Source organism: Synchiropus splendidus, chromosome 2, assembly GCF_027744825.2.
Source record: "Synchiropus splendidus isolate RoL2022-P1 chromosome 2, RoL_Sspl_1.0, whole genome shotgun sequence".
Classification (NCBI taxonomy): domain Eukaryota; kingdom Metazoa; phylum Chordata; class Actinopteri; order Syngnathiformes; family Callionymidae; genus Synchiropus; species Synchiropus splendidus.
This window is the reverse complement of record NC_071335.1, coordinates 33343430-33357381: the sequence shown is the minus strand read 5'-3', so window position 1 is coordinate 33357381 and position 13952 is coordinate 33343430. Positions and strand designations below refer to the sequence as shown.

The window sequence follows — 13952 nt, the reverse complement described above, 5'->3', positions numbered from 1 at the left end:
ACCCCTTTTCGGAACTGCGACTGAAGATCTTTCTAGCGTCGCAACTTATGCCTGATTCGAACCAAAGCGCTTTATAGTAAAAAAATCATATACCTGTACTATACAAAGACGTTGAACTAAACACGACGACTGACTACGTTTATAAACGACACTCGATACCCTATGTATCGCAGGTTGTCGTGGCCGAGTGGTTAAGGCGATGGACTAGAAATCCATTGGGATCTTCCCGCGCAGGTTCGAATCCTGCCGACAACGAATCTTTTCGATTTTTTTTTCCACATTGCATGGGACAGATTCAGCTTCAATGAGCTGCACCGATTTATAAAAGCTTGCGTAATAATTATGTGGACTAGAATCTATATTTAAACCAAGTGACGACGGCAACGGCACAAATATATACACAAACGTAGTTTAAATAACAGAAAGTCTTCAAACTATGTTCAGCTATTAATATATGCAGTCATATATAGTCAAGCCCAAAATGATTCAAAAATGCAGCTCTTATGTTCATTGAACTAAAAAATGACATGTCTAAAATTGTCTCAATGATCAATAGAAAAGTCTTCATTGGCTATTAGAACTATCAAACATAAATTGCCGACTAACTTTTTGGATGTCACCTCAGGTATTTTTGCCCAGTCATCTTTAGCAATGAGCTTCAACTCTTTCAGGTTGGAGGGTCTCCGTGTCATTACCCATGATCTTTAGCTCCCTCCACAGCTTCTCAATTGGATTGGAGCTCAATTGGTCAGGTCTCAGGCTGGGCCATCGCAAATTTTTGTCCACCAGCCATTTCTTTACCAGTATTGTGGTGTGTTTTGGGTCATTGGAAATGCCCACTGGTGCCTGGGGGAAATTTCAATTTCTGGTTCATCTGACTATACAAGAGTGGACGAGAAATGCTGCCACAGGAAGAGACCAGGTTCACCTGAATGGCCTGGAGGTGATCCTCTCTTTCACCTGTCTCACTCACCCTGGCCAGCACAGGTGTCACTCTTGGCTTCCTCTGGCACTGACGCTCTAAGAGTTTCCATTGTGCAGATCATCTTGGATTTTTGTTTTTTAATGTTAGCACCTTATAGCCTTTTCCTTACTTGTGTGCAGCTACAGGTCCTCGGTGATGTCCTTTGTCTTAGCCATCCGTCCACAAACAGAGTGCAGACAGCAATCGATCAGGGTAAATGGAATGCTTCACAATAGCTTGGACTTTTTGTAATGATCAAGAATTAAGACGACCAAGTCAACAAAATGGACAGCATTACTTGTTGAAGTTATTTATAATAGGGGTGAAATGAACCCCGACAAGTCACTCTCAAATGGAACAGAACTTTTTAATATATAAAATCATCCACCAATGGCAGTTCATAAACGTACAAAACTTTTCAACAGCTTCTGTTCAAATGTTTCGCCTCGTTGCAAAACAGATTCAGGTGGCAAAAATAGAAACAGTATCCTCATGAAATTGAATCGATTGCTCAACATGCTCGACAATTCAGAACAGCTCAATAATTTCAATGGAATACAGTCCGGAATCCTTATTTGTCTTCATTTTATCAAGCTCTTTGAGGCTGCTTTCAATCTTGCCCAGCTCGGAATACAATTTCACCTGCGGAAAAATAAGACACTATCAAGATCAAACAACTTTCTGTTCAACAAGTTTGACATTCAAACATCTAAGCAGAACTTTTTAAAGTGAATGAGCAAACAAACTAAATAACACATTCACTTAAATACAAATTCAACTAAAATAATTTTAGAAATACTAGATTTATGGAGCGCTTGGTTTAGAAAAGATGAGCGCCATTGAATTGGTAGTTCAAGTCCAAATTATTTACAGTAGACATTGCCCTCTGGTGGCCTCTGAAAATCAGGACAATAATATAAAACCATCACTACTTCCAAGTCATCGCAATTCCTCCCAAAAAAAGTGATATTTTTTGTAGACAATGTTTGTAACGTCTGCATATAAACACTTGAGTTTCTGACACTTAGGTGTTGCTAGTGGTCCAATGTTTTGAGAATTGTTCACAGTCAATAGGAGCTGATATTCTACATGATCTACGACTCACTGCATGATGCTTTTAATTCACATTTTGAAGAGCACTCCGACTATCTTTGGTTGTATTACTTCCCAACTGGCCCGTCTCATTAACAGAGTCAACAGAAAGATGAGGGGCGCACCTGGGACTGAACGTAGCTTTTGAGGCGTATGAGAAGGTCTTTGACTTCTGGGCTCATCACCAGAACTGTGAAATGGGAGTCCAACAGCAAACACACCCAATCCATGATCTATGCAGAAAAATAAGACCAGAGGTTTTGGTATATCAACAATTGGGAAATGAAGCGAGTCAGATAGATGCACCAGTTTGTATCAAAAGACAACATGATCAGACTATAAACCATGGAAAACACATCCCTCGATCCTTCACATGTTCCTACAGACCTGTGGCAGGGTGGGTGACCTAAATCCTAGATCTTGGGGCACAGCATCCTGAGAGTACTTCAGATAGAGGAACTGGAGATACTGGAGAAAAAGCTGTTTGGAAGAGAATGAGTAAATAGTAATAATACTGAAAAATCAATTACATTACTCAACTTACAATGACATGTTGAGATGAGAGGTCTTTTAAATGAGGGAGGAGGAAACTGTCACTGTATGCTGTCATCAGGATCTCATTTCTGAGCGGACTGAGTGAAAGAAACATGTTCTGAAAAAGGTCCTGCATCCAAAATCAAATTAAAAGGCCTTGCTGGAGAGGGCATAACACAATGACGTAACCACATTTTAAACATTGAGAAGGATACAACAGAGCAGCTTTGTGTATTCCCACTGGACACACTGGTTTCTGAAAACACAAAGACTTGCTGTTGTCATCTACTTGTGAGGTCTTCCGGTCAGAGTCCGCTGCGCTGTTTTGATCCATGGAGTCCTCAACAGTCGTCACGCTAAAACCATTCTGCAGATCAGCCTGGTCCGGCTCCAAGGAGGTCAGCGATTCCATGAAAGAGATGCTCCCTTCATCCAGGTTTGCCTGCTTGGCCTCGGTGTCCGACATGCTGCAGAGCAGGTTCAGGAGAGACCATTTCTGAATTAGCCACACACACAAACTGAAACTCTGTGTTCTGGAAACACTCCACACTTTACCCAATGAAGGCTCTGAGACAGGTGCAGGTGACGGCTTCTGGTATATCTTGGAAAAACTGCAGGCAGAGTTGACAGAGGAAGTAATCTTTCTTCTCCAGAGCCAGCAGCACGAGGTTCGGACAGCCGCTGCAGGAGGCCACAACAAACAGAAATCAATCCAAGACAAGCTCAGAAGCTGCTGCTGTATGCCTGAGATGCAACATGATTTTCACAGGAAACCATTCAGGCAGAAATTCTCAGACAGACCTGTGGAAGAGACACTGTGTGCGTACAAGCTGCGCCAGCGTGCCAGCAGGGTAGAAGGACGACTCGTCCAAACTACGAGACACTATAGATGATGCCAGCTGTCCCACTGAAGACTGCAAATCCTGGATGTATGCTCTGGAAAGGAAACCATCTACTGCTTTCTGCACCTCCTCCACAGAAGCCGACTGCAGTGACAAAGGAGATTTTAGAAGTTCCGATTCAATAATATTTCATTTTACTGAAGTGAGCCACTGTCTTCACCTTGGTGAGCTCCAGAATCTGATCCAGCGTTAATCTGGCCGCCGACTGACTTTTGCGTTGCGTTCTCTGCAAAAGATTAGTGATGATATAGTGTAATGTTTTGAAATAACTTTGGAAATAGGCATTAATCACCACTAGGGAAATAAAACTTTCCCATGGGAGAAAAGACCAGGCATCACGATGAACATGACTCTTCATAGATGACAGCTTTGAATAAGATACAACATATTCTATTTTAAGTGGCATCTCATTAAATTGGAAGATTTTCCAACAACATCTTTCAGGAAAAGAAAAGCATTTTAAAGATTTTAGGATTAACTTTATACTTAGTTGGTGTCATATGGAGAAACAAATCATATGCTGGGAGATATTATTATTAGGCTGATGATGATGATGATGATGATTGACAGAGGCTTTCTGATCACAATTACAATCACAATTAAAAAGCCTAAAGTCTGAAACCAGGATGAAGTTGAACCTGTACACATCAGCATCACATCAGCAAACATCAGGGAGGAAGCGCTCCAGTGATGAACAAACTCTTTGGTTTGTTCATCACTTCATTCTGTGCAGACAGCAACGCTTTTTGTTTTTCAATCATAAACTTGAACTCTCCACCCATCAGATCACACATGACCAATCCCTGCAGCGCTAGACTGAATGTAGATTCAGTTTCGTTCGGATTCACACAATTTAGAAAATTCAAAAGAAGATTCAATGCATCCTGCCTTTCCACTGATGCTTCTGGCTTAACTAGTAGTGACATGAATAAATAATGTTAGCATATGAATACTCTACATTTATATTACAATGTAATCAGAGCATTCTTTAGCGTTACCGTTTCACGTGTCTGTATAGCTATTGGTGGTGGAGTCACTTCTCCATGAAGAATGGTGTTCCATGACGGAATAGAGGCCGGAGCTTTAGATCCTAAAGAAAACATATCGATGAGACTGAACACACAAGGGGCAGCAGTGGAAAAAGGCGGAGTATTGCTTGTTTGGACAGGATTTTAATTTACCTTCTGTCTTGGCCTGACTTAATTTCCCCAGTGCCGATGCCAGGGAGGACTTGGTGCACTCGTACGGGATCACCGACAGGGTTTTACCATGAGGAATGAAGAACTTGTTGGAATAACTCCACAACTTTATGAGAAAAAAAATGCTGTTGAAAATAAGATGCATATGGAACACAATCAAAGTGTACACTTGTATACTGCTGTTGAGACAATGAGAAGGGATAGGTAGCCTTTTCACAGTCACAAGCAGAATCATCGCTCTACCACAGTTATACTGTCCTCCATCAGCACTCAAGAACTGGGAGGAGAGGGAACCTTGGCCAAGAAAATTACAAAACAGGACATTCTTTTCAGCAAAACAGATTCAAACAACAGACCAAGCTGGTTGGGGATGTGATCTGTTTTGGATGCAAAATGCCAAACCGATAAGACCTGATAAATGGTAAGACCTTTCTATACCTGCCCATAGATTTTTCCGGCCATTTCTTTTCCAGCTTGAAGTGTCTGGAAATTTGTGTTCCAAACGCAGAGAAAGTCTGGCAGGGAATGACAATTCAATTCATCGGATTACACAGAGCATTACATGAGAAAATAAGACACTTGAACAATGGCAAAGGTAGGAATACATTCACAATTTACCCTTTCCAGCTCCTGCAGAGGGGTGTGGTACGCCAACTACAGCGATGTGAGCTTCGTCCAGGATCTTAACTGATGCTGCCTCCAAAAAACCCTCATTGACGGGAAGCTTTAGAAGCAAATTCCAGGGAAGAGCATGAGTGGCTTCATCGGATCCCTGACTCCGCACAGGGATGACGCTCTGATACAGATTACCATTTGGATCTACACCACAGAAACAGAATGTGTTGAGTGAATGGATAAAGTTACATTTACGTGTGTTGGATAACAATATCTGATGGACATTATAAAGCCTGGCTGCTTATATAGAACATGGTACTCACATAGACAAAGAAGGTAAACGTGCTGATCCTTGCAGCAGGCTGAAAAGCTGAGCGGAGAAAGCCCTGGCTCCTCTCTCTCCAGCCTGTACCGCTGAAGATCATTGAGATTCAGTCTCTGTAGGTAGACAAAATGATCTCCCTTCTGTGGAAAGACATAGATGCACAAAGACGATATTTAAACAAATACAGTAAGTAATGAAGTGATAAGTAAATAGCTACCTGCTCAGTCGTGAAGATGACAAACTGTTGTGTCTCAGCTACTATGTTGGTGCTCCACCTGAGAGGAAATAAATATGAAAAAAGAAGAAAGGCACAGATAATGGACAGGAGAAAGAGTCAGAGAGTGTCCTACAATTACAAATTTAATATTGTTTAGCATTATGCATTGTACATGCACTGCGATAGAAATCCTTGTTTACACTTATATTGTCTTATTCTTACAAATTAGCACAGAACCAACAATTCCAGATCGACACTGACTGTTTTGTTGAGTGTTGCCAACCTGATGGTCTCCTCCGGAGTGAAGACGTCTTCTATGGTCTGTTGAGGTGCAGTTAGGAGAGCATCAAGTAGTCTTACGGCTCCATTTTGGAATAGGACAACTGGCTCCATTCCACAACCACAATGGAGGCGCCAGATATCAGAAGACACCTGCAAAATTTAAAATATTTAATTCAGCAGAAATTACACAAGCGGAAGCTGGGAGTGTGTGTCTTGTGAAGATATGTATCTTGACTAAAATCAAGATTTACTTTCTTGAGTAAGTATGATACGAATGTAAAATTAGATGATTATACAGCGTAGTTCCGACCGCTGTAAATAGTAATGATGCCGAGTAGAAGATTCTACTATCTTCTTAAACAGCCTGCCAATATAATAATGAAATAAGTCACATTCATGATTAGACTTAATTTATAGCACCCAAAAACATGTTTTCATTCACACTTACTGTTGCTTTAAAAGTCTTATCAAGGAGCATGTCTTCATCCTTCCATATCCTGATAACCTTTAAAACAGACAATGGTTATTTAGATCAGATTCTTTAGATTCTAATACGTAATAAAATGTATTCCAATTTAGCCAAGAAAATAACATTAGTTCTTTTTTTCATTTACTAATAAAGACTAACCTTTTTGTCTGTAACAGCCACATATTCCTTGGACTCTGAGTTGTAAACTGCTGGACAAGTTAAACTCTGCCCTTGCTTCACAGTCCAGCTGCCAAGAGGTTTCTGGTCTGACACCTTCAAGAGAAACAAAAACAAGCACTTGATAAACATCACTGGGCACTTGGTCTCACAGATCATGGTATAAATACTGCACTGCTGTGGAAATTAAGATCAGGCATCAGCAGAAATTTGTGTCCATGTGAGCTCATGGAAATACAAGTTTTATTTTTTCATGTCAGCCCAAAATCAAACAAAAACACTACATGTAATCTAATCTTAACTAATAGGAATCTGAGCAGTGATGATCAACAACTCCAATTGACATTAGCTTGTCATCCTTTTAGTGTCCTAAATATTTACACAATTGTTTTTGTCATATGAACCATTTACCATTGTCTGCATGTTCAATAGGCGAACAGATGAGCTAACAAAGGCGAAACAATATACCAGATGAAATCGCGCAAATTGCATTGCGTGGTCACGTGCAAAGAAGTAACTCATATGGTGAGCAACACAACATTAGCGATCGCTCTTATTTCGGTAGTTTTTTTCGCTAATGCTAGCTAGCGCGTCTGTGCAATTACACATACACACTTTTAAAAGGTTAACCTGAATCCATACAGTGAAATGTGTTCTAGCAGACTTTAGGCTCCGCGTGTGTGTTGGTCCTAATCATAATGCACGAGAATGTTTATTATTATCAAGACTGAACCAACTCGCTAACACGAGTCGTTAAGGTGGTAGTGGTCTGTGGCCCCTGTCAGGAGACTCAGGTAAAACCGGAGACACGGTACCTTGTAGAGGGTGACAGATCGAGTCGAGTCAGTGACGATAACATGATCGTTGTCTCGCTCTATTTCAATCCCCTGAATGCCAGAAAGTGACTGACTACGAGATGGAACAAGTCCACACAACGTGTAGCCTTCGTACAAGGCCGCCATGCTGGACGTGAAGAGAGCGTCGATTCGCGAATCTCGCGATATTACGAAAAGACTCGGAGCCCGTGCTACTGTACTGGTCTGACCGAACGGACTCATTGTTATTACAAATGTTCAAAACTGCTCTCTCCATTCGTTTCATTGTACCAGTCAAATGTATCATTACAATAAGTGTGTAAAATATTTAATACATAGGAAAGTGATCAACCCATTCATGCTCGGAACGTGAAATTCTAAAATATATCAACACATTTGAAATAAATATAGAATATCAATGATCAATATCCTGTTTTAAAAAAATGAAATCCAAGAAATGCCGAGTTACCTATTGTAACGTTAGTTCCACGAATGCGAACGTTTCATTGTTGATTTCACAGTGAACGAAAGATGACTTTATCGTAGTCCTGAAGAACGTTTCCCCTCAGAAACGCGCATGCGCTGCTGAACTCCCCACGCCGCTACAGATGTTAGGTTACTTTGGTCACTTGATGGCGCTCTATGCCGGAAGGTCATCTTTGCAGCATTTCATGCATCACAATTAACATGTTTATATATATATATATATATATATATATATATATATATATATATATATATATATATATATATATATATATATATATATATATATATATATATATATATATAAATAATTTTTTTTTCTTTATTTTTTTTTTCTAAATGCGATACAGCTCATAGCTAGACAGAGTAGATGAGTCAGATATAACCAGGGATCAGTTCCACATAATATTTAATCAATGAACATGTGTAAGGAAAACAGTACAAATAAATCTTCCACAAATCCTCAGGTTAGATCTATTTTATTGCAATCCAATATCAACAAAAGAAGTGATGTCCTGTTTCTTCAGCATTGTTGGATTTCAGATGGGAGGGATGCTTGGAAGTGGTATTGCATTATACTGGGTTCTAGAACAGAGCAAGATCAGACGATTAGTTAATACAGACACGTCATGTCAGGCTTGTCTTATATGCATTGTAAATAACTTATTGGGGAAGCCATGCTGTTAACAGAAGGTTCACCTCGGAAGCAGCCAGGAATGATGAGAGTCCCATCAATGCACTGACTTGGAACTGCATATCCACACTTCCTGGCCTGGTCCATGCAGTACACCGACACTAGGTCCATGTGCGCCACCATGTTGGGCTTCAGATCTTCAATCCAGATCTTTTTTTCTTTATATAATATCCGTCCTCTTGCGATTCCAACTTCGCAAGGAGCTGCAAGGAATGCGTTGAGAAGGCGTCAATATTTGTGGACAGAGCCATCAACAACAACTGCTACCTTTGCAGGATGGCTTTTGTGACCATTGTCCGTTTTTCTGGCACGTAATCCGGTGGCTGCCTTCCAGGACATAATCCCCAAAGCAGTCGTACCCTACCGTATCCATGAAGAAATAGTCTTTGATGTCGTTGTCCAGCACATATCCTTTGTCAATGGGCGGTGGAGGAGGGCAGGTCACCACTGTCAAGTCAGGATTGAGGTCTTCATTAAGTAGGCATTTGCCATCATTCGTCTTTATAAATCAACAATTATCCATCTAAGGATAGTTAGATATAATCTGGCTCAAGATTCATTTGTATTTTAATATTCGAGGGCAATTATAGACAACCACTGACACTCTCAAAAAAATGTAGTCATCATTTACTGTATGTTTTTGGAAAGAAGGAGGAATGGGAGAAGGAAATTCCCAAATCCTTCCTGTCTGTTCACAAGTCTCAGCAGTGAAAACAGAAGTGAAATGAACTTGCATCTAATAACACTTTATTATACAGCTAAAAACACTCCCCACACAACTCTTTAGCAGCATACCTCGACATTCGGGGGTCTCAGTCCAGATCCCCTGGGCAGTGCAGTGTGCTTTTGTGTTACCAAAGACAGCATATGGAGGCAAACATTGGTACGTAACCCTGGTGCCATATGGAGTTACGTCATCTTTGACCGCTCTGTCGTAAATGATCATCCCGAACTGTGGAATTGGGGCGAGCCCACAGGACACGGCTACAAGAAGAGACACAAGTTGAATTTTTTCGCTAGATCATAGAATACTTGGTTTATAACAGGTTTCCTGTTGTTAACAGTAGTATTTGGTGGTTTGAGCATGCAGAAATGGGATCACTATGAAACCAACAAGGGGTCTGAATGTTCTGTAGTTGTTCAACTCAACATTTCAGTCAATGATTTTCTCCCGATCATTTCACTTAAAGGAAATAAAGGAGTATTTACTGAATGATTTAGCTCAGCAAATGAGGCATTCTTGCTTTTACAAGACAATACATTTACTTTCCTAATACAGGAAAAACGCAAAACAACAACGTTCAGATCTTTCATGCTGCTCCTCATCATGTGTTACATAGGTACTACTGAATTACTTACGCTTGCACTCAGGTACAGATGTGCTCCAGGATCCATTAGCCAGACAAACTGCACCGTCGTCTCCAAGTAAAATGTGCCTGCACAACCATTGATATTCAATAACCAGCTTGTTTACAGGTTTCCCTCACTAAACCACTTCTAAGATCTTCTTTACCCTTCATTGCAGGTGTAGTTCACTGTACTTTGGTATGTGTTACCCTCATAGTACACATGTCCGTTCGACAAGTCCCCATGATAAGGACATACAATGGCTATAAGAGAGAACATTGCATGGGTTACGTCAGAAACATTGCTTTTGGCACAATCCAGGAGGGGCCCAAACTGAGGGGTTCCTCAAATTGGACTCAAATGTCCAACCTCTTGATACCATGCTCTTTTAATGTACATTGACAGCTTATATGACATTTCATGCATGTTTAGCTATGTTATATTAGCAGCACCATGTATGTAAAAACTGGATAGCATTTGTTAAATTGGTAATTCGAAAAAAATATATTTGTTTTTTTATTTGTTTATTTAAAGGGTATTTTTACACTGCTGGACTATTTTAAACTTATTTTTGGTGCAACAAATCAGACCCACGCCTGCAATTGAGTTTAGTCTTAGACCATGTTCCAGAGGCACTGCAGACGATGCGACGAGGACCCAGCACTTGGGTGTATCCCGTTTTGCAGGACAGAACCAGCTCTGCTCCGGGAATGAAAAACCTCTGCAGCTCCTCCACCTCGGCATTAAGTGGAATCTCTGGCTGCTCACATACTGTTGAGGAAAAACACTGGTTGAAAAACAGGGTGAGAGAGAGTTCCGTCTCAGAAAATGAGGACACTGCGGTAAAATCTGACCGACTTGACCAGCTTTTAGAAGATTATTGATAGTCGAAATGATCCACAAATCAAAAACAATGCATAAAACCATAAAGATGACCCTCTAGTTAGATCATTAAAAACAAGTCAGAGCAGAGCCACTTCGGTCTGAGTATACGGCTGGGAACATAGCACATTACATTTTCAAATGTATTCCTATTCAACGTATTAGAGAGTTAAAGTCCAATGGTGAACAGACTGTGTATCTTGCTCATGTTTCAGTGGGAGTGAGATGACCCACACTAAAACAAGGCTGTGTTATTGGAAACCTTGAGCATTTCGGGTACCGATCAGAGCGAGCCTTATTTACTCATACCTGCAATGGTCAATCCAAACAACTATGCCCGTATGCTGTGACACAACAAGCCGATTTTCAGACGTCAATCTGAAGTGTGTTCTGCTTAAAATACTATCTCATAGTCAAATGAAGCCATTACCGTTATGTTCATAATCCTGAGCTGAAACAAGTAGAAAGACACAGAAGTGCTGGATCAACCCCCAAAACTCCATGTTGAAATGTCCGTATGCTCCTTGCCTATTGGCAGTCTTTTAGTCTTTGTATTTTCGGTTGCTGCTGTTTGTACTTTTGCAACAGGCAGCAGATAAGAATGGTATTAAATATTGCAACATCTAACAGGAAATGAAGCATTGCAACATTCAACTTCTGCCACAGATTTCTCAGAAGGGAACAATCTTTAAGCACAAATCCCCTTTCAAACTGAAACATAGAGGAAGAGACGTTTTCTTTGCCACTTTCTATGCCTATGTAGTATAGATAGTTTCGCATAAGCGTTTCAATGCGGTAAAACCCCTTCAAATGCATGCAATTATTCTGCTTTTTTTCTTGTGTTTTTTTTTAAAACACATTTTTAAATAGAAACTTTCTTGACATTGAGTTCGCTAGTAGTCTCGTATTTAGTGACAAGAATCACTAACACCCCTGGCCTTTTAATTCAACTTTCCTGTCTTCATTTGGTCAGAGGACAACAATGCTGCCACCAGCTATCACACCCAAAAACGCAACGCTGCATTTTACGTCTCTGTAGCCTACATCTCTGGGCAACAGTGCCGATATGGCATTTAATGTAAAGGCCGTACAACTAAAGGGCTCTGGGTGCCACTTTGAACATGATTAGGAAAATGCCAAGCTTTTGTGTTCTGCCTCTTCTGAATAAGTTCACCGTCCACTCACATGTAAGCAGAGCAAATGAGTGAGACAGTTGGTTACAAGTCTAGCTTCTTTTGTATTTTACCTCTGCCCACGAGGGTATGTTTTTCCTCCTTCTCAAAAATTCAGATTTCAGTAACATGGAAGCAAATTTACATGAAGAAAATGATTTCTGCATCATGAAGTTAACCTGAGTTAAATTATATTTCATGGAAAATAAAAGAAAAGACGTATCACGCTAAAAAACAACTAAAGAAAAAGCAGTGTAAAAAGTAATGAAAATAAATTCAGTTGGTAGGGATTATGATCCTGTGCCAGTGCAATGACAGAGCTCTGTACTGGGAGAGCGGCAGTTACCAATGGCAGCGTTTGTATTGTCCTAATACATGAAATACCTCTCAATTACTGGCATTAGTTGACATTTCAGAGCAGTTATCTCAGCATCTCACTGGCTGAATCATTGTGCGAGTTCCTTAAGTCCTTGAGGGTGCAGCTGACTTTTTTTGCACTGAATGTTTTTATATTGAATTTTATTAATCTCAATACATTATACATTTTATGAATTTGTATTTTCACCTTCACCTTCACCTTCTTCTACCGCTTATCCGGGGTCGGGTCGCGGAGGCAGCATTCGGAGCAGGGAAGCCCGAACTTCCCGGTCCGCACAAACCTCCTCCAGCTCCTCCCGGGGGATCCCGAGGCGTTCCCAGGCCAGACCGGAGACATAATCTCTCCAGCGAGTGGGTCTTCCCTGGGGTCTCCTCCCCGGTAGGACATGCCCGGAACACCTCCCCAGGGAGGCGTCCAGGGGAGCATCCGGATCAGATGCCCGAGCCACCTCAACTGGTTCCTCTCGATGTGGAGGAGCAGCGGCTCCACCCCAATCCATCCTCCCGGATGACCGAACTCCTCACCCTATCTCTAAGGGTGCGCCCAGCCACCCTGCGGAGGAAACTCATCTCAGCCGCTTGTATCCGCGATCTCATCCTTTCGGTCATTACCCAAAGCTCGTGACCATAGGTGAAGGTGGGAACGTAGATCGATCGGTAAATCGAGAGCTTCGTCTTGTGACTCAGCTCTCTCTTCACCACGACGGTCCGATACAGCGACCGCATCACTGCTGCCGCTGCACCAACCCGTCTATCAATCTCACGCTCCCCTTTTCCCTCACTCGAGAACAAGACCCCGAGATACTTAAACTCCACCACCGCAAGAACTCTCCACCGACCTGGAGAGAGCAAACCACCTTATTCCGGTCGAGAACCATGGCCTCAGACTTCGAGGTGCTGATCCTCATCCCGGCCGCTTCTCACTCGGCTGCAAACCCCCCCAGTGCATACTGAAGGTCCCGGTCCGATGAGGCCAGCAGAACAACATCATCCGCAAATAGCAGAGATGAAATTCTGTGGTTCCCGAACCGGATCCCCTCCGACCCCTGGCTACGCCTAGAAATTCTGTCCATAAGAGTGATGAACAGAACCGGTGACAAAGGGCAGCCCTGGCGGAGACCAACATGCACCCGGAACAGGTCTGATTTCCTGCCGGCAATGCGAACCATGCTCCTGCTCCGGTCATACAGGGACCAGACAGCCCCTAGCAGAGGGCCCCGTACCCCATATTCCCGGAGCACCCCCCACAGGACATCGCGAGGGACACAGTCGAACGCCTTCTCCAAATCCACAAAGCACATGTGGACTGGTTGGGCGAACTCCCATGAACCCTCGAGCACCCGATGGAGGGTATAGAGCTGGTCCAGTGTTCCACGACCGGGACGAAAACCACACTGTTCCT

The 13952-nt window shown here is 41.9% G+C and overlaps 2 protein-coding genes and 1 non-coding gene across 3 annotated transcripts; 1 reads left to right on the top strand and 2 right to left on the bottom strand.

The window, feature by feature from the left end:
- Positions 1-173: 173 nt before the first annotated feature.
- Positions 174-255, top strand: trnas-aga (transfer RNA serine (anticodon AGA)). The gene has a single exon. It is a non-coding gene; the product is annotated as a tRNA-Ser (tRNA).
- A 1003-nt stretch (positions 256-1258) lies between these two features.
- LOC128754143 (nucleolar protein 11-like) lies at positions 1259-7745 on the bottom strand. The gene is made up of 18 exons (XM_053856557.1): positions 7592-7745; positions 6759-6872; positions 6579-6635; positions 6132-6280; positions 5849-5906; positions 5630-5771; positions 5310-5510; positions 5130-5206; positions 4674-4797; positions 4491-4582; positions 3653-3718; positions 3392-3576; positions 3146-3271; positions 2806-3057; positions 2601-2679; positions 2444-2536; positions 2182-2289; positions 1259-1606 (listed from the first exon to the last, which is right to left on the bottom strand). The coding sequence occupies exons 1-18, from the start codon at positions 7736-7738 to the stop codon at positions 1493-1495; spliced, it is 2184 nt and encodes a 727-aa protein (XP_053712532.1). The 5' UTR covers positions 7739-7745; the 3' UTR covers positions 1259-1492.
- Positions 7746-8508: 763 nt separating this feature from the next.
- Positions 8509-11577, bottom strand: LOC128754470 (beta-2-glycoprotein 1-like). Its single transcript, XM_053857107.1, has 8 exons — positions 11431-11577; positions 10713-10889; positions 10285-10381; positions 10131-10207; positions 9567-9755; positions 9039-9218; positions 8777-8974; positions 8509-8662 (listed from the first exon to the last, which is right to left on the bottom strand). The coding sequence occupies exons 1-8, from the start codon at positions 11501-11503 to the stop codon at positions 8601-8603; spliced, it is 1053 nt and encodes a 350-aa protein (XP_053713082.1). The 5' UTR covers positions 11504-11577; the 3' UTR covers positions 8509-8600.
- Positions 11578-13952: the final 2375 nt, after the last annotated feature.